General features: G+C 50.5%; 3 protein-coding genes across 3 annotated transcripts in view; 2 read left to right on the top strand and 1 right to left on the bottom strand.

Annotated features, from left to right (window-relative positions):
- The window catches only part of LOC102936186 (butyrophilin-like protein 2), a 1,677,894-nt gene that overhangs the window by 890,638 nt on the left and 761,932 nt on the right, over positions 1-25,324 (bottom strand).
- LOC114020220 (butyrophilin subfamily 1 member A1) overlaps positions 1-25,324 on the top strand; it is a 1,361,724-nt gene that overhangs the window by 666,393 nt on the left and 670,007 nt on the right.
- LOC119567750 (zinc finger protein 34-like) lies at positions 3,087-15,363 on the top strand. Its single transcript, XM_043528124.1, has 6 exons — positions 3,087-3,310; positions 6,940-7,116; positions 12,939-13,026; positions 13,536-13,662; positions 13,846-13,959; positions 14,251-15,363. The coding sequence occupies exons 2-6, from the start codon at positions 6,968-6,970 to the stop codon at positions 14,256-14,258; spliced, it is 486 nt and encodes a 161-aa protein (XP_043384059.1). The 5' UTR covers positions 3,087-3,310; positions 6,940-6,967; the 3' UTR covers positions 14,259-15,363.

The raw sequence follows: 25,324 nt of genomic DNA on the forward strand, positions 1-25,324 counted from the left end.
AGGATGGGGCCGGGGGAGGGGCACCGCTCTCCCGGCCGCGGCAGGTCCCCAAGTCCCGGTGGGTTCTCTGCGCGGCGCTAAATAGCCTGCTGCACGGCCGCACAGCGTACAGGGTACTTACCTCATCACCGGCCTAATTCTACCCCAGTCCCATTGCAATCGCTGGGGCTAGAGGCTGAAAGATTGTGGAGATGGGAGGGAATGTTAAAGCTGAAATCTCACATGCATCATCCCCCCCCGCCCCCATTTCTTCTGCTCTCTCCCTCTCCTTTTGCCTTCTCTCTCCTGCACGTCCGGCTCAGCCAGCCAAGGCAGCGCCACATTTTGCACCAGTGCCGGTAGCCTGTGACCAGAGAGGCAGCTCCAAGCAATGCCTTAGCCAGCCCAATGCGGAGAGAAGTTTGCCACGTCTCAGAGGGGCTGATCAGCCCAGCTTTCTCCTGCAGTGAGGCTGCAAGGGAGACTGAGCCCCGTCACCGGAGGCTGCGATTTCTCTTTGCTGAGCTTTTCTCTCCCCTTTTGTGGGTCGTTGTTTTCTTTTGTCTCATAGGGAGCAGGATTGGACTCCAGCCACACCTCCAACCTGTCTCACCTCATTTATTCTCTTTTTCCCTCAAAAGCACAGTTAGTACCATCCTTAAAGCACCTAAAAGACTGTGAAGCAGGGATTTCCCCCCTATGGCAACAGATTCTATCCAGCTTGTTTTTACCATGAGAGGATGCCAGGCTAACTGCATCCAAACCCCACTTCTCTGTTTAATGCTGGAGCTACGAACGAGGGATTTGTTAACATCTTACCCACTGCTGGGAATGAGACATCCCCGTATCAACACCACAGCTCCTCGAACAGGGAGGAAACATCTCCATTTTCAAATGTCGCTGGGAAAGTTGATCCTTGTCGGGTTTAAACCCCAACCCCCCGCTGTGGGAATGACTCAGCACAGTCAATTTCCTCCCAAACTGAGGGAATTTGGTATCATTCAGTAATTCCAGAGAGAAATAATCTGTGAATGTCTAGTAGAATTTATAGCAGCATTTGATAATGAGGAAAAATCTGAGAAGATTTACACAAATTGGCTAAGTCGACAGGAAAAAAGCAAAAATCAGAAAGGTTTTGTATCAAGTGGGTATTTAAAGGAAAAATAAGTGATCTTTATGCAGAGATTATATTAGTAATCCTTCAACAGGGAGAAAGTGATCAACATCTGAGTGGAGTGCAGTAAAATTGAGTAAGTGAATAAAAGGGAAAATGTGTACCACAATATTTGACTATTGGAGAGAAAAGGGGCAAGATTGGAGGATGTAATATGTTCCTATTCAATAATTCTATGGTAGAGCAGGAAAACTGGAGGGGATTTCTATCCACTTTACCCTCAAAATATTCCAGTAAAAGGATGTTCTGAACGGTGCAAAGTCAAGCAGTCTGAGGCAGGGCCAGAATCAAGGATGTCTGGGCCTTGTTTATTCAGCCCCCTTGTGTCTGTGCATTATTATATGATCTTTAATGACAGGATCACACACTGCAGCGCTCATTAACACAGGACCCTGCCTCATTCAGGGTATGTCTATCTACACTGCAAAAATAAAACAAAAACTCAAGCAAAAGAAGACACTGCAACAAGTCTCAGAGTGGGGGTCAGCTGACTTCTGGTTGGGGAGGAGGGCGGGGAGAGGGGCTCAGGTTGTAGGGATAAAATTAGCAGAGCAGATGCAGGGGTTGGAGCCTGGGGTCCGAGATCCACCCCCACTTTTCAGGTTTCAGAGCCCTGACTCTGCCCAGCCCCGAAGGTCCCCAGGAAGGGGTGTTCTGTAAAGTCCAGCCCTGTCCTGGAATAGTCAGAGGAATGTTAAGGTTGTTCTCCCTTTAAGGAGTCAATGTGCAACAGTTTGTTACTTTTCCCCAGAGTCACTGAACAGTTCCATTTAAACACAGTGGCTGGATCGATCTCTTCCAGAATCCAATGAACCTTTGAAAAGGATTCTTCTGAGGGTGATCTCCAGACAAAAGTCTATTTCGAGCTGTGAGCCAGGCAACAGGCCCTCTGTTTTCAGGGCAGGGTCCTGCTTCTTTCTCCCCCGCCAGAGCTGTCTGTCTGCTAAAATGCAAAATGTTTAATTCCTGCCCCCTCTGGTGCAAGGGATGGGGGTCACACCCTCTCTCTTTAGCTTGAGGGGTCTGTTTACCTGAGATGTAAATACATTCTCTTTGTCCTTCCTAGTCCTATGGCAGAAACTCCCAGGGGGATTTCTTTTTTTTTTTTTCACATTCATAATTGATGCAGCCAGCCCAGAGGTGCCGGGGCTTTGAACTGCCCAGCCCAGAGGTGCTGGGCCCATAGGCGTGGGAACTAGTGGTACAGGGGGTGCTGCAGAACCTCAGGCTTTAGCCAGGGCTCTGCTGCCGGCACCCTGTGCCCCGTCTGCTGGTCCACCAGGGCCCAGGGCCCAGCTGCTGGCCCCCCACCCCCGGGTCCCTGATGCCGGCTCGGAAGGGAGGGGGGATAAAGGGACAGGGATAAAGGCACTGACCTTCAGCACCCCCACTATCCAAAGTGTTCCCGCACCACTGGCTGGGGCTCTGAAGTGCCAGGCCCAGAGGTACGGGGTCTGTGAACTGCCAGGCCTAGAGGTGCTGTCTGGGGCTCACCCCTGGGAAGCCCTGGCACAAATTAAGCACTGGAAAAACGACATTCCTATGTCTAGGGTGAGGTCTCACACAGAGTCAGTGTCTCCGAGAAATGTGTCCCCTGCTGCTAGGGCTCTGGGCAGCCTCTCTAGGACCAGGACCTCTCACCCCCGCATGCTTGAGGATATTGGGGACTCTCTGGAACAATCCCCAGTCTCCATTAGAAACGCCCCTTCTCCCCCCTCCCTGGGGTCTGGATGGATCCGTTCTGTCCAGTCACTAACAGGGTGGCTTCTATGCACGATGCCCCCTTAATGTGGGGAGAAGCTGCTCGAGCCCAGGGGAGGTGGGGCCCGCAAGAGGCAGGTTGTGGGGCAGGGATCTGCAGAGCGATGGGTTTATCGCTAGGACCCAGGAGGAGCTGGGTGAGAGGATCGCGGGGCTCAGGCCCGGCCGCAGGAAGTGACTCGCAGCCGCTGCGGGGACTCCGGCTCCCGGCGAGATCCCCGAGCCCCGGCGGCTGGTGCTGGGAGCCCGGAGCCCGGGCTGCAGCCGGGAGAGGGGAACCTCCAGCCGGGCCCTGCCCGCTGCTCCCCGGGAGCCTCTCCCAGGGCAGAGCCCCCAGCCCGGCCAGGGCCCCTTCCCGGCCCGGCCCTGCCCCGGGGGGCCCCGCTCGGAGGGAAGGTAAGAGAGACCCGCCCCCCCCCGTCACCCCCGGGCTGCAGGGGGCGGGTTTGGCCCCGGGCTGCTCCCCGCGGAGCCGGCTGCGATTCCCTGCCCCGGGCCCGGGAAAGCTGCCGCCAGCCCCCGGTGTGTGCGGGGCGGGGGGGGAGCCGGCCTGGGGCTGGGGCAGCCAGACGGGGACGGGGGGCCGGGGACGACAGATCGGAGTGAGAGCCGGGGTACAAGCAGTGCCAGACAGGGCAGAGGGGGTAACCCAGGACTGGTAGGTGGGGACAGAGGAGTAAAAGCCCCCATGGAATGAGCCAGCTGCAGTGGTTGCAAAAACAAGGGGGTGGGGCAGAGGGGCTTTTCCTCCCCCTTTTGACAGGATCTCAGCTCCCATTTCCCAGGGCCGTGTCCTTAAAGGCCCAGTGCAGCGCAGAGCCTGGACCTCCCGTATACGATGTTACTGAGCTGCTAAAGGAGGCTTGATCCAGGAAAATATTTACAGACCCCCGCCCCCCCCCCCAATAATTGTCACACTTGTTTTTAGTGTTTAAAAGAATCCGGTTCACAGTTTATATGTTTGCTTAAAGCCGCCCAGCGCGTCATCAGTGTGTCTTAGGGCTTGGCTACACTGGCCGGTGTAGAGCGCTTTGAGTTAAACCAGCCCTCGGAGAGCGCAGTAGGGAAAGCGCTGCAGTCTGTCCACACTGACAGCTGCCAGCCCACTGGCGTGGCCACATTTGCAGCACTTGCAGCGGCATTGGGAGCGGTGCATTGTGGGCAGCTATCCCAGCATGCAAATGGCTGCAACCTGCTTTTCAAATGGGGTGTGGGGGGGTGGAGTGTGACAGGGACTGTGTTGTGTGTATGTGGGGGGAGAGAGAGTGGGTTTTGGGGAGTCTGAGAGCAGTCAGCAGGCTGTCGTGTAAGTTCAGACAGCAGCAGACCCCCCTCCGCCCCCGCCTCGCTCTCTCTCACACAGCATTCCACACTAATGGCTGCTTTGTCTCGGAGCAGAGAAGCAGCCGGCTGTCAGAAACGGAGCTTTCACAGGGCATATCCGCATTCCTACAGTGATTCAAAAACAATGACAAGAGAGGCCACTTGACTTAAGGGGATTATGGGACGTTTCTGGAGGCTGATCAGAGCGCAGTAATGCAACACCTGGTCCACACTGGCGCTGCGGCGCTCCAGCGGGGTGCAGCAAACGTTATTCCACTCGCCGAGGTGGAGTACGAGCAGCGCTGTAGCCACAGAGTCAGAGCGCTCTACATGCCTTGCCAGTGTGGACGAGGAGTGAGCTAGTGCGCCTGGGTCTCCTTTATTGTGCTGTAACTCGCAAGTGTAGCCAAGCCCTTGCCACTGTGCCTATTCCCCTGCGTTTGACTCCCCTGGGAATCCAGTCTATGGAGTTTCACTCCTGTAAATTATTTACCTTTAAAAACAGTATTTTTATTACTCTGAGCTCTTCATCCTAAACTTCATTAACGTTGTGTGGGTGGACGTCATTGTGCCATGGAATTCATATTTTTAAAGGCAAATAATCATGGAAAATATTAATAGTTGCTCATAGCTTCAGCAGTCACATCTCACGGTGACACTGTAACATTTCCTGTTTCTATTGCAATATTGTAATTTGAGTTCAGTGCTGACTGATTTCATGGGCTGGTCTCAAAACTCCTCCAGTTTGCTTTGATCCACCGATGGGGCTTGCCTTAGCTAATTACTGTCTCTCTCTGTCCAGCACCCTTGTGCTTTATCCCATGTCCCATTTGTGTAAAGAACTTGGTTCCCTAATATTCACTAACGGCCAGAATTTTCAAGGTTCAAGGCACCTAGATACTTTGCAATATGCCACTAGTGGCCAAAATCCTTTTAAAATTCTGTCCTTAGGGGCCTTAGAGTGTCTGATATAAATTGCTTCTAAAAAGGAAATTTCTATGGTATTTTTTACTAAGCATAGATATACAAGCCCAAGATCGACTGACAGCCCCAAGAGTTCAAACCCCGTGAGTTATGCACCCAACAGTCTAGAATTTAAATAAAGAAAAAAATAAATTTTGTTTTCCTTTTATTTATCTTTTGGAGTCTGAGCCTTTAGGGTGCCCTCGCTTCACACGTTTACTGCTACCCCTCCAAAGGGTCCATATACCTAGAATGGCTGTACAGTCCTGTAACAGCAGATGCCATTTTGCACTTCCCAAAACATGTGATTCACCACCACCACTTGCAGCTGACAGTTGATTTAAAAACCGTTTTTCTGTAAGTAACACCCCATTCCGCACACACTTGAATGAAATGCACATTTTACTTTTCTATGACGTCATTTATTGTATGCATTGATGTTGATTTTTCTACAGCATTTTGTATACTAATGACCTATTTTAAGTTCACAGCCTTTTATGGGTGCTACATTTTTTGTTGTGATACATTCCAGGAATGTTCTTCATTCTGACACGTGTACTGATTACAGCCAAAGTCAAAAAAAATTTAAAACAAATTCTTCTGTTTCTCCTTTGCATTGGTGAGGCAGGAGGACACCGTGCTGACCTCACCTAGTTTACCTTTTGGTGAAACTAAAATGTCTTACCTCCTTTATGTTTTCACAGTGGGACAGCTAATGCAGATCAGTTGCCCCATGGTATAAACACCCATTGTCTTATAGACACAGACTATACTGCTGACTCCGATGTTAAATGAACCATTATTGTTGATGGGCTGAAAACTCTGATACATTGTGTGGCTACTCCTCCTGCTCCTGTGTCAGGTGCTGCGTCTGAATGTCTGCGCCCATTTGTGAGGGCATCATGGAAAACCAGTTGAAGCACTTAAAACTAAAGGAATTAGCAGGGGATTCCACCCCCTCCCCCCAATTTCCCTTATTCCCTTCCCTTTACTTATTGAGGGCTTGTCTGCATGGTCTGACACTAAGGGGATGGCTACACTCAAAACTGCAAAGCCCTGCCGTGGGAGCACTCCCACAGCGGCGCTTTGAAATGTGAGTGTGGTCGCACGCCAGTGCTGCGAGAGACACTAAAGAGCTGAAGTTAATGCACATAAATCCCAGCACCGTAAACCCCTGTGTGGACGCTCTCATTCAGAATTAAGGTGGCCTTAATTTTGACAGTGGCAGTCAGGGTCACCACAGACAAGTGCGGGAGACCTTCCCCCAAATTCTGATAATTATCAGGCCTTTGATCTGTCTTGAACATTTAAAAAGTTTTGTATCATCCAGGTGTAACCCACGTTAGATTTTTCAAGTCCAAAGAGAAGGAGTGAGGCACTCATCCCACCTTTCCTGAGCCTTTCCCTATGTAGGAACATCGTTACGATATTTCACAGTTTTGGCCTGACAACCCATTTATTGAAATTTTAAGGTTGAAATGTAAAGTGATCCCTGCCCTGCGCAGGTTAGAACATCTGCCCTGAGCAGGAGAATAAAGGCCGGGTAGTGATGGTACATCCTGCTGTGCAGGGATCCCCTTTATAAGAAACTTAGATGAAGTGGGGGCACTCTTGTCCCATGAGAATGAACCAGCTGATTCATGGTTTTGGTGCTTTAAAATGTAAAGATTCCTCTTTGATCTCAGCCTTTAGATGCTTGCTCACCACATGCTATACAAATTTTATCTCTTACTAACTAGGCACTGCCAGGAAAATGTGACTTAGGGTATGTCTACGCTACCCGCCGGATCAGCGGGTAGTGATCGATCTATCGGGGATCGCTCTGCCGTCGACTCCAGAACTCCACGACGGCGAGAGGTGGAAGTGGTGTCGACGGGGGAGCGGCGGCCGTCGATCCCGCGCCGCGAGGATGCGAAGTAAGTGATTCTAAGTCGATCTAAGATACGTCAACTTCAGCTACGCTATTCTTGCAGCGGAAGTTGCATATCTTAGATCGATCCCCAACCCCCAGTGTAGACCAGGCCTTAGACAGCATTGTCTGTTACCCCTGTATTAGATGAGGATGATTATATTGGTGAGTCTATGGCTGCGATAGGTGTGAGGACGCACCCTGACAGACATAGCAAAAGTATTTTCAGCTCACATAAAACATCAGAAGCATCCAGAAATAGGCTGTGGCTGTAGTTACTAGACATGCTCTGTATTTGTTTCCAAAGCTGTATAGGATGTCCACCCGGCAGGCCGCTCCCTCTTTATTCACCTGATAGTTGAGGCAATCAGAGCTTGGAGGGGAGATCTGTGTTTAAGACAGCCCTGCGTCATGGAGTCCCAGTCTCGGTGCTCTGGGACTGCTCTGAATGAAGCCAGGCAGGACTCTAGTGCGGTGTGTCTCCCCTCAGGGCACACTGGCACCAGGGCAAGAAGCCTCCTCAGCTTCAGCACCTCCTGGGTCGGACATTGGAGCGTTCAGCACCCCTGTCACACCTGAGCTCCCGGCAGGGAGTCCACCTGGATGAGACACCTGGGGAAGCCTTACACCGTGCCCCTTAAAGGGGCCGTGCACCCCAGCTCTGCAGTCAGCAGTGACTCCCAGCCAGCTTGGAAAACAGAAGGGTTTGTTAGTCGTTGGGAACACAGCACAGAACAGAGCTTGTTAGCACAGAAATCAGGATCATTCAGCAAAGTCCATCTTGGGGGGGATCCAGAGCCCTGGACTCTCCCCACTGAGTCCCAAACCAGGACACTGACCCGCTTCCAGCTGCCCAGCCTCAGTCACACCCAGCTGCCCTCCTCCATGCTTTCTCTCTTTCCTGGGCAAACAGGTCACCTGGCCTCCCCCTCTCTCTTTGTTCTCCAACACCTTTGCCTGGCTCCTTGCAGAGGACGGGTTCCAGCCACCACTTATGAGGATACAGAGTGTTCAGCCATTTTCTGTGCCCAGGCAGCCAGTCTGCAGTCACCCCTGCCCTCTAGGGGTCTCCACAATGATCACACACCCGTGTCCCACCACCTTGATGCTTGAGGAACACATTGGGGAAACTGAGGTACACAGTATTCTGAGAAAACATTAAGAACATTCCCAGTTTGTCACACTCTGGGATATCAGTGGGCTGCTCAGCGCAAGAGCATACTTGTGGCTGCTGTGTGGGATGCATTTGCTGACAACACTGACTGTAGCGTTGTAAAAGGAAGGAGACCCTGACGTTCTTCACATCCGATGAACCCAGGTGCTTCCTCTACATGTGGCCACATTACAGAGACTGAGGGCTGGATTCACAATGGCACGTAGGCACCCAAACCCCAGGCTAAACACATAAATCTGGGATTAGGTGCCTACATCTCAGTTTAGGCTCCACGGAGACGTACAAAACTCCTGACGAACATCCTAGGTGCCAAAGCTCACTCAGCAGCAGCTATATTATCATGGTAAATATTACCTGGGGAACTTTAGTTTCTGCCTTTGAGCATGCGCTCTGCTAACTTCTCTGGGACATCTGGACCTCGATGTCGGTAACGGCTACCGCTAGGAAATTGTGCTGGCTGCAGTTTTGTGCTGTAACGCCAGAGGGGAGCCGTGGCGGTGCGGTAGATGTGAGAGGTTTTGCCAACAGCCCCGTGATGGGTTAATGTGGTCCTACAAATAACCCCAGTGGCCTAGCAGGGACAGCTCCATAAGCGGCACTGTGGCTGGGGCAGACATAAGGGGGTTTTCTCTAGAGCCCGGTGATGGGTTAATCTGGCCCTGCGAATCACCAGAGGGAACTTGGCTGCAAAGCACTGACAAATAACAACTTTGTTGCCCGAGTTAGGGGAGACAGCACTGTATATTAGGTCCAGAACTAGTTACTCCTGGGGAAATTCTGCGCCAAAAAATTAAAAATTCTGAGCACAATATTTTAAAATTATGCAAAATTCTGCATATTTTATTCACCAAAATAACAGAATATAATCACACCAGTTTCAATTATTTTGGGAATTTATTTCAAAATACCAGTCTGCAGGTACGTCTGTAACAATACAGAGAACAAAAAGATTCAGGAAATGTTTTTTGACAAATAGATTCCTCACTAGGCATATTAATGCAGAACTCTGAGTAATAATTTCTTGAAACTACATACAGAACCATATTTCCCATGCCCCTCAGAAGCAATGTAAAGGTTTGGGGGAGTAAGGGGTAATGGAGGAGCTGAGGGAGAGAGAAGTAAATTGCTGGAAAGGAGCCTGGGTGTGAACTTGGAGCGTTTGGGGGTACGGGTGGGTAAAGCATGGAACAGGTTTTTTTGGGAGGCGGGGTGGGATTGTTAGGGAGCTTCCCCCATGCAGATCCTGGCTGACCCCTAGCCTCTCCCATTCAGTCAGGCACATCTGCCCCGTCCCCATCTGTTCCTGCCCCGGCCATGTGTCCTTGCACCCCCGTCCACATGTGTCCCTCTACCCCCACTCAGACACCCACCTCCCCCATCCCCATGTGGCTCTGTGCCCCCACCCAGCCACTTCCTTGTCCTTAGGTGTCCCTGTACCCTCTCCCCATCCCCATGTGTGTCTGTGCCCCCACTCAGTCACCCTCTGTCCCTATGTAGCTCTGCACCGCCTCCCCCATCACCATGTGCACCTGCATCTCCCTCCCCTCTGAGGCCCTTTGCCTCCACTACCATTCACCCCCTGGCCCCACTCTTTCCTCTCCCACTAGCCCTTATGAGCCCCTGTCTGACCCCCCAGCTCCCCTCCAGCATGCCACGCTGTCTGTTTCCCCATAACCCCTGTCTCCTGACCTGGCCTGAGACTTTCTCTCTTCCCAAGCTGGCTGGGAGCTGCTGCTGTGTTATATTACCACCATGCCCTCTGGTGGGAAAAAGGTGGAACTGCAGAAGTTATTTTCTGCTGGGAGCTGCTGCTCTTCTTGTGCCACAGCGCCCTCTGATGGGCAAAAGATGGAACTGCATCAACATTTTTACAGAAGCTTTTTCTTCCCAAAAAATTAAAAATATGCATGGCTCATTCATTATGCATGCGTGCAATCGTGCAAAGCTCCCCCAGGAGTAGCTGCTCGCCAGCGAGCCTCGTGTGGAGACCAGAGACCATCTCTGACAAACTGCTGCCTGAACCAATCTCTTCCCAGAGCGAATCACACACACAGTCAGTGTCACCGTGAAATGTGTCCCCTAATGTTGTGGGCAGCCTCTTTAGGACCAGGACCCCTTCACCCCTGAATCCTGGTTGATACTGGGGACTCTCTGGAACAATCATGGGTTTCCACAGACATGCCCCTTCTCCCCCCTTCCTGGGATCAGAATGTCTCCTTTCTTTTCTCCCATTGACTTGGTGGCTTTTATGGATGATGCCCCCATAGTGCTGTGGTCAAGGGATGTGGAAGCTCTGAGGGGCAGGGTCTGGGGCAGGGAGGTTTCACTTGAATGGGTTTATGGCTAGGGCCCAAAAGGAGCTGGAGTGATGTGGGAGTAATCAGTGGGGTCCCTCATTCCCAGCAGCAGGAAGTGAATCGCAGTTATTCCCCATTCCTGGCAAAATCCCTGGCTGCAGACAGGAGAGGTTTATATTGTAAGGCAGGAACATTCCCGCTGCTCCCCAGGAGCCTCTCCCAGTGCAGTAACCCCAGCCTAGGCAGGACCCCCTTCCCAGGCCTTAGCCCCTGCTCCCAAGGAGGGCACTGCTTGGAGGGAAGGTAAGAGGGACGTTTACCCCCACCCTCTGTGGAGCTGTGCCTCCCGTTTACACCCAGGCTGCAGGGGGAGGAGGCTAAAGAGGTGCACTGGGATGTGTGGGCAGAAGGGGGGAACAGGGATGCATTAGGTGACAGGAGATGGGTGATGGGAATGCAGGGGGCAGGATGGGGGGCAGGGAGGATGGGTCAATGCAGGAGAGTCAGGCTGTAGGAGGAGAATTATTGGGCTGAGGGGAATGAGGATGAAATAGAGGGAAGATGTGATGGGGGGGCACTGTGAGGGAAAGGGGGGATGTGAGGAGGGGAGGCTGGAGGGAGAAGGTGAGAGCAAGTGCAGACTGGCTGGGGGAGGGAGAAGGCAGAGGGGTGGGGAGAGATACAAGGGCAGCTCCCCTGCCCCAGGAGATAGGAGAGGGTGAAGGACTTCCCCACCCAGCAGCCAGTGGGCAATTTTTTTCCTGGAACTGGTCAAACAAGCATGTGAGGTGAGGAGACTGTCCCCTCAGGAATCAGAAGCGACAAGGAAAATATCCACAGGCCACCTCCTCCCCGCCCCACACACCCTGCTTCCAATTTATGATTTGATTTAAAAATAAAAAAGACACACTCGTGATGTTGGGGTCTGTCTCCTGAGTGTTTGGGGCTGCTCGAGGCCCTGGTCTGATTTCCATGCAGGACTCAGATCTCAGCCAGACCCATTGTCAGACCCTAGTCACTGCTAGCTCTGGCAGGAGGTGAGTGTGGATGGGCCAATGAGATCATAGAATCTCAGGGTTGGAAGGAACCTCAGGAGGTATCTAGTCCATCCCGCTCCTCAAAGCAGGACCAATCCCGAACTAAATGGTCTCAGCCAGGGCTCTGTCAAGCCTGACCTTAAAAACCTCTAAGGATGGAGATTCCACCACCTCCTTAGGTAACCCGTTCCAGTGCTTCACCACCCTCCTAGTGAAAAAGATCAGCCTCTGCCTGCCTGTCCCTGGGGGCTGCAGGGGCAGGCCAGGGAGACTCATCCTTATCTGCTGCCACCAAAGGGCTCCGGTTATTGCTAAGGAAGAGGAGGAGGCTGGTGTGTGCGTCTCTTGCTGCTCATGTTATCAGCGCTCTGGAGTTGAGCTCCCTGGGTCAGAAGCTCCTGCCTCCTCCATTTCAACCGGGGACTCCAGATTGAGATGCTGCTTCTTACCCAGCAGAGGAGAGACGTCTGTTAAAGCCCCTCTGTGCCCAGCCTAGGTGGGGACTTTCTCCAGTGGCTGGAACCAGCCCCTGGGGCAGCCCCCGGCTCTGCTGACACCAGCTTCTCAGCCAGAGCTGCAGGTGATGGAGACACCTGGGGGACAGGGTTGAGGCTGGGCAGGAAAGTGACTTTTCACAAAGGGCCCCTTTCCAGGACCTGCTGGGAGTTTGGCCTACGTGGGGAGGGGGCTCCCTGTGTGTCTGCAAGTCCCAGAGCTGCTGCCCCCATGGACACTGCCAGGTTCAAACCCCTGTTAGCAGTGTCAGTGGCAGATCTGCCTAATGAGAGCAAAGGCCCACGTCAATGGGGCAGTCAGCAGTTCTCCCAGGGCGAGGGAAGAAGATAAAAAGGGAGAGTGGAGAGATTGGAAGGGGCAGCAGGAGCAAGAAGTGGGGAGGGTGGTTCACAGGTCCCAGACCTGTCTGGATCCATTCCCTGCACCCCCCGGGGCAGACTGACTCTCCTGGGAAGAAGGGGAGGAGCTGAGAGAAGAAAAGCCAGGTGCTGACTCTGCTGAACACCGCACTACCAGGGGAGATGGGGAGTAACTACAGGGGGTTACATGATAATGTCATGGGGAACCCCCCAAAGTGGCTCTTTTGATTCTGCTCTTTTTCCAGCATTTGACGCAGGGATGCTCTTACTGGGAGGATTTAAAAGTGTCCCCGGTGGATTTAGTTCTGCTGGGAGGGGCCTGACCTGGCAGCATGGCAGAGTCCAGAGCATGTGACTGGGGGGAGGAAGCCTGGAGGGAATCGGGGTGTGAAATGGACTCACGTCGCTTCTGTAACCTCGCCCCATCACCCCTCTCTCTCTGACAGGCTGAGGAATCACGTCCAGATTTCGCTGCAGATCGTCCGGACTTCCAGGGGACAGGGAAGGGAAATGGTTGTGATGGAGCCAGCTCAGGTAGGGGATTTTCAGGGAGCTGCAGGGGGCGTGTTGTAGAGGGGGAGGGGCAGGAAAGACACAGGATGAAGCAGAGCCACAGATCGGGGGGGGCATTCCCCCATTTCTCAAACAGGACACAACCCCCTTGGGCAGGGCTGGGAACATTTTCCAGACTTCCAGTGCTGGAGTCTGAACCCACAAGCCAGAGGCTGCTGTGAAATACGAAGGGAAGCTGTCAGGAATCCTGTCCCTGTCCCCAGCTCAGAGCTCTGCTTCCCGTGTCAGCCTGTGGCTGGCAGGCGGGTGGGAAATGAGAAGACTCCGTGTGCTGGAGGGGACAAGCAGCTCTCACCTTCTCCCCAGCCCCTGAAGGGTCCTGGCTGCTCTGAGCAGGGTGGGGGTGGGATTCTGCTACTCTGGTCCTCCCAGAGCTTCCGAGATTTTTTTTTTTTTTTCTTCCTTTCCCGTGACTAGTGGGATTGTGGCTGGGGCAGCAGGTCCTGAGTGGGGGATTGTTGTTGTTTCAGATGCCGGTGACCTTTGAGGAGGTGGCTGTGTATTTCACCCAGGGGCAGGGGGCTCTGCTGGACCCCGCTCAGAGAGCCCTCTACAGGGACGTCATGCAGGAGAACTACGAGACGGTGACCTCGCTGGGTAAGGGATTCCCGTCCCCTCGGTTATTAGAAAATGTAGGGCCTCCATTGCTGACTCTGGTCAAGTTCTTCCCTGGTCAGTTAGATTGAAGGGGAATGGGTTCTATAATCCACAGCTGCCGTGTGAGACACTCTCTCGATCCTCCATGCACCCTGATCTGGTCTGATTTCACCCCCTGCGCAGGGTTTCCTATTCCCAAACCTGAGCTGATCACCCAGCTAGAACGAGGGGAAGAGCCGTGGGTGTCCGATCTCCAGGCCTCGGAGGAAAGAGAGATCTCAAGAGGCGCCCATCCAGGTGAGGACTTGACATAGAAACCATCTGGCTAATGAAGGAAAATGTTGAGAATCCCAAAAATGTGGTGTGAGTAAAAGCCCTGAGTTCTTCCTTACCTCCCCCAGAGCAGGGCTGGAGTCAGCAGATATCGCTCATGGCTCTCCACCCGTCCTCTTAGCTGCATGAGTTTCCTTCCCGTCTCTCCTTCCCTGTGAGTGTTTGGGGGGGATTTGGAGGCAGAATCCAATTGCTCAGCCTTCGCAGCATTAGCGTGTTGGGTTTTCCCTCGGTGCTATTCCTCTTTCTCCCCAGCACAATGATTCCTGTCTGGATTGTCTCCCAGCAGGTGATGAGCGAGGGAGTGAGGAGGAGGAGGGGAATCATCATGAGCACGTTCCTGGGAAAGTGGAACCACAGGGGACGTTTGTGGGAAGAGCTGAAGGGAATTTTTCCCAGTGCTTGGAAGAGGGAGAAGCCTGGGGAAATTGGCACAGGTCAGAGAGGCTGCTGGGAAACTACCCAAAGAAGAAAGTGGATGAATCCAATAAATGCTGGGGAGGAGACAGGGATCCCACAGCCCAGCAGACAAATCCCAAGGAAGAAGAACCCTATCAGTGCCTCGAAAGTGGGAAAAGATTCATTCTGAGATCACACTTTGTGACACATCAGACAATCCATACTGGACAGAAACCCCTTCAATGCTTGGACTGTGGAGAAAGCTTCAATAACCGCTCAGACCTCAATAGCCATAAGAGAAGCCACACGGGAGAGAAACCCTATCAATCCCTTCAGTGCGGGAAATGTTTGAATTGGAAGTTAGCACTAATTACACACCAGATAAGCCAAACACGAGAGAGACCCCATAAATGCTTAGACTGTGGAAAAAGTTTCATACAGAGGTCAGACCTTGTTAAACATCAGGCAATCCACACAGGAGAAAGACCCCATAAGTGCTTAGACTGTGGGAAAAGTTTCACATGGAGATCAGCCCTTGTTCAGCATCTGGCAATCCACACAGGAGAGAGACCCCATAAGTGCTTAGACTGTGGAAAAAGTTTCCTATGGAGGTCAGACCTTGTTAAACATCAGGCAATCCACACAGGAGTGAGACCCCATAAGTGCTTGGACTGTGAGAAAAGTTTTATACGTAGGTCAGACCTTGTTAAACATCTGGCAATCCACACAGGAGAGAGACCCCATAAGTGCTTAGACTGTGAGAAAAGTTTCATACAGAGGTCTGACCTTGTTAAACATCAGTCAGTCCATACAGGAGAGAGACCCCATAAGTGCTTAGACTGTGGAAAAAGTTTCAGAGACAGATCAGCCCTTTTTAGGCATCAGGCAATCCACACAGGAGAGAGACCCCATAAGTGCTTAGATTGTGGAAAAAGTTTCATATCGAGGTCAGACCTTGTTAAACATCAGGTAATCCACACAGGAGAGAGACTCTATAAGTGCTTGGAGTGTGGGAAAAGTTTCGTACAGAGGTCAGACCTTGTTAAACATCAGGCAGTCCACACAGGAGAGAGACCCCATAAGTGTTTAGACTGTGGGAAAAGTTTCATACAGAGGTCAGACCTTATTAAACATCAGGTAATCCACACAGGATACAGACCCCATAAGTGCTTGGACTGTGGGAAAAGTTTCAGAAATACCTCAGCCCTTGTTAATCATCAGGCAATCCACACAGGAGAGAGCCCTCATAAGTGCTTAGACTGTGTAAAAAATTTTATATGGAGGTCAGACCTTTTTAAGCATCAGGCAATCCACACAGGAGAGAGACCCCATAAGTGCTTGGACTGTGGAAAGAGTTTCATATGGAGGTCAGACCTTATTAAACATCAGGCAATCCACACAGGAGAGAGACCCCATAAGTGCTTAGACTGTGGGAAAAGTTTCACACAGAGATCATATCTTATAACACATCAGAGGATCCACACAGGAGAGAGACCCCATAATTGCTTGGATTGTGGGAAAAGTTTCACAAACAGATCAGCCCTTGTTACACATCAGGCAATCCACACAGGAGAGAGACCCCATAAGTGCTTGGCTTGTGGGAAAAGTTTCACACAGAGATCACACCTCATTAAACATGGGAGAATCCACACAGGATCTAAACTTCTGTGACACACGGCCAGAAAGAGTTAAGAAACTTGCAGAATAATTGATCCAGATTCAGCTTTTAGAGACATGTTTGAAAAGTGTGGAAATGGTAATTAGGGCCATTCAACGTTATATAGACTAGAACTTTAAAATGTAAACTTTGATTGTTAAAGATCTGGAAGAAGATGGTAACTATAGTAGTTTACCTTTGTTTACATATGTTTACCTTTATATTGTCATACGATGAAGTGAGCTGTAGCTCACAAAAGCTTATGCTCAAATAAATTGGTTAGTCTCTAAGGTTCCACAAGTACTCCTTTTCTTTTTGCGGATACAGACTAACACGGCTGCTACTCTGAAATCTTTATATTGTTAGATGTTACCATAGTTTACCTATGTTTACCTTTATCTTGTTAGAAGTTAACAATGTAAACAAACGGTTCCTGTCTAGAGCTGTATTCTGTTAAGTCAGAGATCAACAGGAAATATTAACATTTAGATGAAACTTGGGTGTAATAATGTCATTGTCTGTTGTCTCTTTTAAATTTCTGGTTAACTGTCTATGAACTGCTTTATCAATAATTACCTTATGTTAATCCTTGTAATTAATTAACTGTGACGTTTAGGAAATAGAAGCTTACTGTAAAAGCCTATTGTTCACCCAAGGACTGTCTGCTCATGAGAGGCTGCAAAAATCTCTTGAAAAATTCTTGGGACCTGATCCTTTTATCTCAGGTCTCAGATCTTTTATCTCAGATCTCAAATCTTCTTACTTATCTTACTGTGTAGCCAGTAAGATATTGTAGAGTATCTGGCATCTGCAAATCTGCACAGGGAAGAAACCTCTGAGATGGTCTCAGTGTGTACAATGCTCCAGGTGGCGCTAACTCCATACATGGGGGAAATTCTCTCAGTGACCTGACTAGGGCTGGTCACAATGGTCTTGTTGTTGGCATTAGCCAGCGCATCTCTGTGACCCTCCACCAGATTTTCTGGTGTAAACACTCTGAGGCTGGCAGAACAGGTGCCAGACCCCTAGGCTAATTCACGTGTGTATTAGGATACATCAAAGTGATTGTGAAATGTATAAGAGTGTATTTGGTGTTTAAACTTCATGACAACTAATGGGATGTTACTTGCATTGTTTTCACTTAACTATATGGTGTTATAATGTAGTAGCGAACATTTCCACAGTGTATACCCCTGTAATGAAATAACCCATCAAACGAGGAAGAAGCCTTGTGGAATGCAAATGAAGAACTTGAACAGAAAAGAGCTAATTTCAAAGCAAGTGGGCGTTGGGCGTGAGGATCGGCGGTCAAAGAATCAAAATGCGTTCCTCACTATCTGTCATCAGAGGAAAAACCCATGCAGGTAGTGACCCTGTCAGCCTTTTTTTGTGTGAGAAGAAGCTGTAAGTATGGATTCAAGGAAAGATCCTTTACCTCTGGGCTGTTTGGACTCTTACAGAGAAGTGTCCTGGATAGAAAACGGAGCTCCCCGGAGACAGTCTGGGTACCCCGAAAAGACTTTTGCGAAACTGTTTATTAAAGAGAAAAGGAGGACTTGTGGCACCTTAGAGACTAACAAATTTATTTGAGCATAAGCTTTTGTGAGCTACAGCTCACTTCATCGGATGCATTCAGTGGAAAATACAGTGGGGAGATTTATATACACAGAGAACATGAAACAATGGGTGTTACCACACACACTGTAACCAGAGTGATCACTTAAGTTGAGCTATTACCAGCAGGAGAGCGGGGGGGGACCTTTTGTACAACCTTTTGCCCGGAGGTGGGCACTCCTACTTGTGAACCACTCCGAGAGTGTGACAAACTCACCCTGAGCATCTTACCTATTCTGATCCCCTCCATGATCAGAGTGATTGTTAGTCCCTGAGTTCCCCCTTTTGGGACTGGATTGTCTCATTCCCAGATAGTCTCACATTACTCGAGGCCCTGCTGAAAAGCATTTAGTGTGTGTACATTTTCTCCCTTATGGGCCAGAATTAAACAGATGCTAAAAAAGTGGGAACCAGGACAGTAAAATGTGGTCTTTTAGCCTCTGTGCAGTTTCAGGGCGATGGGGTGAGTCCGAGGGATTCCCTCTTTCCCCCAGCACCGTCACCCTCCACACTCGACACAGCAGCCTCTGTCCCAGCAATGGAGAGTTTTACCCTGTCCCCTTTCTACCCCTCCAGCTCCCAAATTGTCACTTACCACCATGTCCCTGGCTCTCCAGGCTTAGGAATCACAGGTTTGATGTCTGTGATCCCAAGTCAGAGCCCTGAGGGCTGGAGAAGGAAGTGTCACAAACCAGGAAGGGAATCCAAATGAATCTGAAGGCACATATTGGCCTTTCTGATCTCATAGCCCTGTTTGCATCTCTTGGTAAAATTGCTTTCAGTGTTTGTCTAGGCTAGTCCAGATCATTTGTAGATGGGAAGCTGGTTTGTGAGTTTTTGGTTTATTATGATGATGCTAAAACTTCTGTAAGTAACACAACGAAATAATGATGCGAGAAGTAAAGCAGGTCTCGCCTCTTTAGAAGAAAATGGGTTCACTCATTTTCTGGATTTTGAGTCTCCAGCTTCTCTGGGATTTCACAGTATGAATGTGAAAATGTTTTATCGCCCAGCGTGTGTGGTGGCTTTTTCTCTGTTCCCAAAGGCTGTTTGGTCACATACTTGGCTGTTAGATTAGTCTGCCAGGACGTAGGTCAGATTTATTAAGGGCTTCATGAAACAATTGTTGATTTGCAAGAACACTCCTTTTCAATTAAATTGTAACCTTTTTCTACCCCTTGTCTACTTATTTTTTTTCTTTGAACAAGGACAATTATCAATATCCCTCAGCGCAAACACTGAGGGTGTGAGCTAGATTCACTCTCCCAGAGGCAGACACTGAAATGGGGAAGGAAGTTACCGCCTGATCCCTGCAGGGATGTGGGACATAGTCAGGAGGGGTAGAGGGTGGGAGATCGGGGGATTTAGCGGGTGGGGGGAATCGAGCTGGGAAACTGCTGGGTTTGCTGCTGAGAGCCAGCCAGGCAGCTGAGGCTGAGAACTGTGAACTCGCTGCATCAGAGCTGGAGAGAGACAGGGATTATCATGCGCCTGTCGGGTCAAGCCCTACCTGAATTGTATAATGCTGTGAATCCCGCCCAAGAGGAATGTTGTGGGGAGGGGGCAGCGTCTCCTGATTGCTGAGAGGGCGAGGCTGGGCAGAGGTGAGAAGGAGGCCAGGGATGTCAGAGGACCTGGGCAGCTTTCAAGCCAGGCTGATCCCTATTGTGGAGGCCAGAGGGAGATGGGGAGCCTGACAGCCCAGCTGGTCACCCCTTCCCCCATCTACAGCTGAGTCCTGTGTGGGGATGATAGTGATTGTCTCTGCCCTACTCACCCCAACCTACATCCCTCTAACCTGAGCTCTTTGGGTTCCCTGCTCTCGGGGGGTTTGCTTTCGTGACGGGCTCCCAGCACCTCTTGCGGCTTCTTGGCACTTTTCTCCCAATGTATAGCTGTTGCTCTCTTGCTGGTCCATGGGGGAGTTGGGTGGAGAATTGGGCTGCGCTGGGGATTGAGAGAGGAGTCGGCCTTTTGCTTGTCCTTTGGAATAATAAAGTAGAATTTAGTTTCTCCCACGCCCAGTCTCCGTTGTTTTGCATGAAATGGCTGCCAACTGCAGAGGTAAGGTGAAAGATTAAAGCAATGCAGATGTGGTCTGGGACGGAAATACGCAGTGAGGTCACCCAGGCAACCTCACCCCTACCCTGTCACAGGCTCCTCAAACTTCCTGTGGAGATAAAACTCACTGAAAAATTGTGCCCCTCTCCCCGACCCCAGGAAGAGTCTGACTGGGTCATGGGCTCATCCTCCTCTCCCTCCCCCTGGTGCTAGGGGGGAGTCATGTGACTTGTCTACACCAGCGTGAAGTTGTTGTAAGGGGAGAATCGGACCATTGGCCTTTCAGTCTGTTTGCAGGAGATTGTGCTAAAGCGATTCTGATCACTGAGCTGGGCTTCAGCCCAGTGCCCGTTCTGACAAACTCACCACCTGCCTAATTCTAGCTCAGTCCCATTGCAATCACTGGGGCTAGGGGCTGAAAGATTGTGGAAATGGCCAGGGAGGGAATATTTGAGCTGAAATCACTGAAATGTATTTTGCAAGGTTTATGTTAATGGCATCTGCTTCGCTCTCCTGCTTGGATGTTTTCTCTGGGGATGCCAGGGACAAAAAGGAGCAAGCGTTACCATCTTGCCTGCCAGTCCCCACTACGACTATCTACACCAGTGGTTCTCAAACTATGGGGCACGTCTCCCAAGCGAGTCACAGGAATGTGTCAAGGGAGGCGTGACCTATGTGGGTTTTTTTTTTTTAAGAGAGCCCTGGCTAGCAGCCCCGGGTGGCTGGGGGAGATGAAGGAGGGCCGTGCACATCTGGGAGGTGGGGATAAAGGGGACAGATGGAGCCCTGCTACCCAGGCTCAGGCTCTCCTCCCGCCACACAATCCCTCACCTGGAGGCAGGGGGGCTCCAGCTGTCAGCCCCAGGTGGAGCAGCAGCGCAGAAGTCAGGGTGGCAATGGGGTGATAAGTCTGCTGTGAACAGCGATATTGGTGAATATCACTTTTCACATGGCCACCCTAACTCCTGGGCTGCTGCTGACGGCGGCGCTGCCTTCAGACCTGGGCACCCAGCCAGCAGACGCTGCTCTCTGCTCTGCCTTCAGAGCTGGGGTTGGGGATTTAAATTGTGACAGAAACAAATAAGGGGTGGTGGGGCGGGCGATGAAATAAATTGGAGAACCACTGCTCTAAACTATTATGGTCACCACTTTTGCAAAATGATAAATGTTGTGCAAAGTATGCCTTGAGAGGTATCATATAAAAAGTCATTGTCTGCTGAATGAAAAGGAGGACTTGTGGCACCTTAGAGACTAACCAATTTATTTGAGCATGAGCTTTCGTGAGCTCCAGCTCACTTCATCGGATGCATACTGTGGAAACTGCAGAAGACATTATATACATAGAGACCATGAAACAATACCTCCTCCCACCCCAATCTCCTGCTAGTAATAGCTTATCTAAAGTGATCATCAAGTTGGGCCATTTCCAGCACAAATCCAGGTTTTCTCACCCTCCGCCCCACCACACACAAACTCACTCTCCTGCTGGTAATAGCCCATCCAAAGTGACCACTCTCTTCACAATGTGTATGATAATCAAGGTGGGCCATTTCCTGCACAAATCCAGGTTCTCTCACCCCCTCACCCCCCTCCAAAAACCACACACACAAACTCACTCTCCTGCTGGTAATAGCCTATCCAAAGTGACCACTCTCCTTACAACGTGCATGAAAATCAAGGTGGGCCATTTCCAGCACAAATACAGGTTTTCTCACCCCCCCCCCTTTTTTTTTTTTTTTTGCTGAATATTATTGTCCTGTTAAAATGTGTGTATTTTGCTATATGTTTGTTACTGAAACATGCCGTAAAGCTGAAAAACACCCTCAGGGTCAGGTGCTCTATAAATCTGAAAGATTAGCTCCTCAGAGCCAGGTGCTAAGTGTCCATTGATTGCTTAACCGGCCATTCACTAGCAGGGGAGTTGTGAATAAGAAATTTACTATTCACCTGAAGGATGGTTGGATGCTCACCTGCCCCACAGACTGATTGTCACCTGCCTTCTCCCTCCACCTCCACCTCTCGCCTGCTGGCAAACCTCAAAGAGGAGAGCGATATAAAAATACAGAGTAGCCTCCATTTTTACCTCTTTAGTACCCAGGAAATCCAGCCTGGTTACTAAGAACTGTGAACTGTTTGCAACATCGGGTGGGGTGAGAAAAGCTGTTTGCTTCACATCTTACATAGGTTGATAAAATGTAGGATTTAAAATGCATGTTGACCATTTATTTTTGCTGTAACCAAATTGGACCTTTTACACCTTTATCACTTGTGACCACTTAAAATCTACCTTTCTCTCCTTAGTAAACTTGTTTTATTGTTTTATCCAAACCAGTGTGTTTTCGTCGAAGTGTTTGGAGAATTTCACTTCAGATAACAAGGCTGTTGCCTGACCAGCATCCTTTGTGGGGAGGAGAAACGAATTAAAGAGCTTGGACAGCACAGCGCACAGACGGGGCAGTACAAGACTCACATTTCTGGGGTGCAAGGCCGGGACTAGTGAACTGGTTTATGTTGCTGTGTAGTTTACTTCATGAGTGGCTGGCTAGCGGCACTCAGTCCTGTGTAGCTGGGAGTGACTTTGAAGGCTGGTGGCTGTGTGGGAGAAGAGCCGGGAGGGGTTTGTTGTTCGAAGGGGGAAGCAGTGTGAAAGATGCCCTGGATGGAGAACTAAGCAGTTCAACAGACTGTACCCTGGGGTGTCTCACACCCACTGTCTCCTGGGGCCCAGCATGGCACCATTGGGCTCTCATCATCCTGCTGCTGAAAGACGACCTGAGCAGGGCTAACCAGAGAGGGGAACCAGCCGACATCCTCTATTCCACAAGCTTCGGCTAAATCCTGAACCACCCCTGGCATGTGACTTGGGGTTGTGCTGTCACCCTTCCCCTCACGCATCATTTTCCTTCCCCACCTTAGTTCTGCTCTCTCCTCTCTCTCCCTTTGCCTTGTGTCCCTGCACGTCTGGCTCAGCCCGTCCACACAGCGCCACCTCTTCTTCAGCCGTGCTTGTAGCCTGTGACCAGAAACGCCGCAGCGCGGTGGGTTGATCGCTAGGACCCAGGAGCGGCTGGGGGGCGGCTCTGGGGGGAGGATCGCGGGGCTCAGGCCCGGCCGCAGGAAGTGACTCGCAGCCGCTGCGGGGACTCCGGCTCCCAGGCTCCCGGCGAGATCCCCGAGCCCCGGCGGCTGGTGCTGGGAGTCCGGAGCCCGGGCTGCAGCCGGGAGAGGGGAACCTCCAGCCGGGCCCTGCCCGCTGCTCCCCGGGAGCCTCTCCCAGGGCAGAGCCCCCAGCCCGGCCAGGGCCCCTTCCCGGCCCGGCCCCTGCCCCGGGGGGCCCCGCTCGGAGGGAAGGTAAGAGAGACCCGCCCCCGGGCTGCAGATAAAGAGATGCAGGGGGACGTGTGGGCAGGACTGGAGAACAGGGATGCAGGGGGCGGGTGACGGGGATGCAGGGGGCAGGATAGGAGGAGGCAGGGGTGATGGGGCGATGCAGGAGAAAGGGGGTGGCTGGAGGGGACTGTGAGAGCAAGCGCAGACTGGTTGGGGAAGGGAGAGCCGGGGGCAGGGAGAAGGCAGAGGGGTGGGGAGAGGTACAGGGCAGCCGGGAATTGTTTTTCCCTCGATCTGATCAAACAAGCGTTGGGGGATGAGTGGGCAGGGGACTAACCCCTCACACAGTGGGGGCATTTCAGACTTTGGGTGGGGGAGCAACTTTAACTGTGATTCCAGGGGCTACTTAGGCCCCTGAAAACTCTTGGGTTTTTTCAGATAATATCATAGAAATTAGCTGACAGGCTCACCAGATCTAATTCTTACATTTTTAAAAAAAGAGAATGAAATAAATATTAGACCCACTCAGCTCTAATACTAACATGATCTAAGCTTGTGTCATGTCACTTAAGGGAATTTCAATCTCTATTCTGAGTTTTTTAGTAACTCTTGAATACAACAATTGAAAGAATTGTAGAAAAATCTGGATTTGTTCCTATCACTATTTTTTGCCATTCACCAAGTTTGGAATAGATCATTTAACGTTCGGAACCATCCTCCTAGGGCAAGACCCTGTGAGTTTATACGGCACATGCCTGGGGCTCTAGGGGTGTTACCCCACTACAAATAATAACTTGAAGCTGACTCTAAACAGGAGTGAAACTGACACTTTTAAGTCCCTTTCCCAGTATTGCCAACTCCAAATGTTCAGAATTGTGAGATTGGCTTTAAAATCATGAGACTGTGTACAAATAATAGATTTGGTGCTTATTTGCCTTCTGCTTTTTGAGCCTTTCGGGTGTACTGGGGTCTCATTTTGAAGCTTTCTCCACAGCCACAAGGGCGAGAAACTTCATTTTTCTTTAAGAAGGAAGGCTGAAATCATCACACCTCCGCCTGACTCCAGGAACTGGGGCTTTAAGGAAAAGAATCATTCTCCTGAGGCTCATGAGAAAATCATGAGAGTTGGCAATGCTGCTTTCACTTTTGGTTAAAGGCTAGTTACTTTCCAGAAGGCTTTTCAACACGACAGTACAGTGACTAAGTTGCAGTTCTCACAGGAGAAGATTTAAAACCAAACACCAGGAAAATTCCTGATTTTAAAGCTGAGGGGGAAAAAATGAGCCTTCTGAGGTGTATCAAGGCCATGGCAGGCAGGAAAGGAAACTAAACAGGCCCAGGAGCTCTGGGCAGCTCTCCCTCTTGAAAGGAAGTTGGAGGGTCAAATCTAGTCCTTAATCCAGTAAAACATCCCCTCCACTCATAGATCTTAACATGTGCTGAATAACTATGCACTTCCTACTTAAATAGCAGAGTCATCTTATCCAGGACTACACATTTTATACACACTGGCTCAGGGATTGTATTTACTGGCAGATTCTGAACTGTGCTGAGCGCACAGATGGTGCCCAGTGAATAATACAAATCATGACAAGCATCTACTTTATGGACTCTGAGGATGCAATTTCTGTTCTTTGTTGTGGAATTCGCCTGGGTCCAGCTGCAACCCTAAGAATCTGAGGCATGAACACGCCTGATAGAATCATAGAATATCAGGGTTGGAAGGGACCTCAGGATGTCCTCTAGTCTAACACCTTCCTCAAAGCAGGACCAATCCCAAACTAAATCATCCTAGCCAGGGCTTTGTCAAGCCTGACCCTAAAAACCTCTAAGGAAGGAGATTCCACCACCTCCCTAGGTAACACATTCCAGTGCTTCACCACCCTCCTAGTGAAAACGTTTTTCCTAATATCCAACCTAAACCTCCCCCACTGCAACTTGAGACCATTACTCCTTGTCCTGTCATCCGCCACCACTGAGAACAGCCGAGCTCCATCCTCTTTAGAACCCCCCTTCAGGTAGTTGAAAGCAGCTATCAAATCCACCCTCATGCTTCTCTTTGCAGACTAAACAATCCCAGTTCCCTCAGCCTCTCCTCGTACTCCTACAACACTTTCTCGTTCCTTCCTTTTCTTTATCTCAGAACAAAAAATGACGAAACAAAATGGTTTCCAGTTAAAATCCACATGAGTACCACAGGTCGAGTGGGAACCTCTCTATACCACTGCTAGCCCTTCCCTGGGTTTTGGCCCTTTCTTTTCACCTATG

Source organism: Chelonia mydas, chromosome 14, assembly GCF_015237465.2.
Source record: "Chelonia mydas isolate rCheMyd1 chromosome 14, rCheMyd1.pri.v2, whole genome shotgun sequence".
Lineage (NCBI taxonomy): Eukaryota > Metazoa > Chordata > Testudines > Cheloniidae > Chelonia > Chelonia mydas.

Excerpts from the sequence above, each read along its gene's own strand:
- LOC119567750 (XM_043528124.1), top strand. The coding sequence starts at position 6,968 with ATGTCTACGCTACCCGCCGGATCAGCGGGTAGTGATCGATCTATCGGG. Across the intron at positions 13,027-13,535 it reads TTGTGATGGAGCCAGCTCAG|ATGCCGGTGACCTTTGAGGA; the intron begins GTAGGGGATTTT and ends TTGTTGTTTCAG. Across the intron at positions 13,663-13,845 it reads CGAGACGGTGACCTCGCTGG|GGTTTCCTATTCCCAAACCT; the intron begins GTAAGGGATTCC and ends CCCCCTGCGCAG.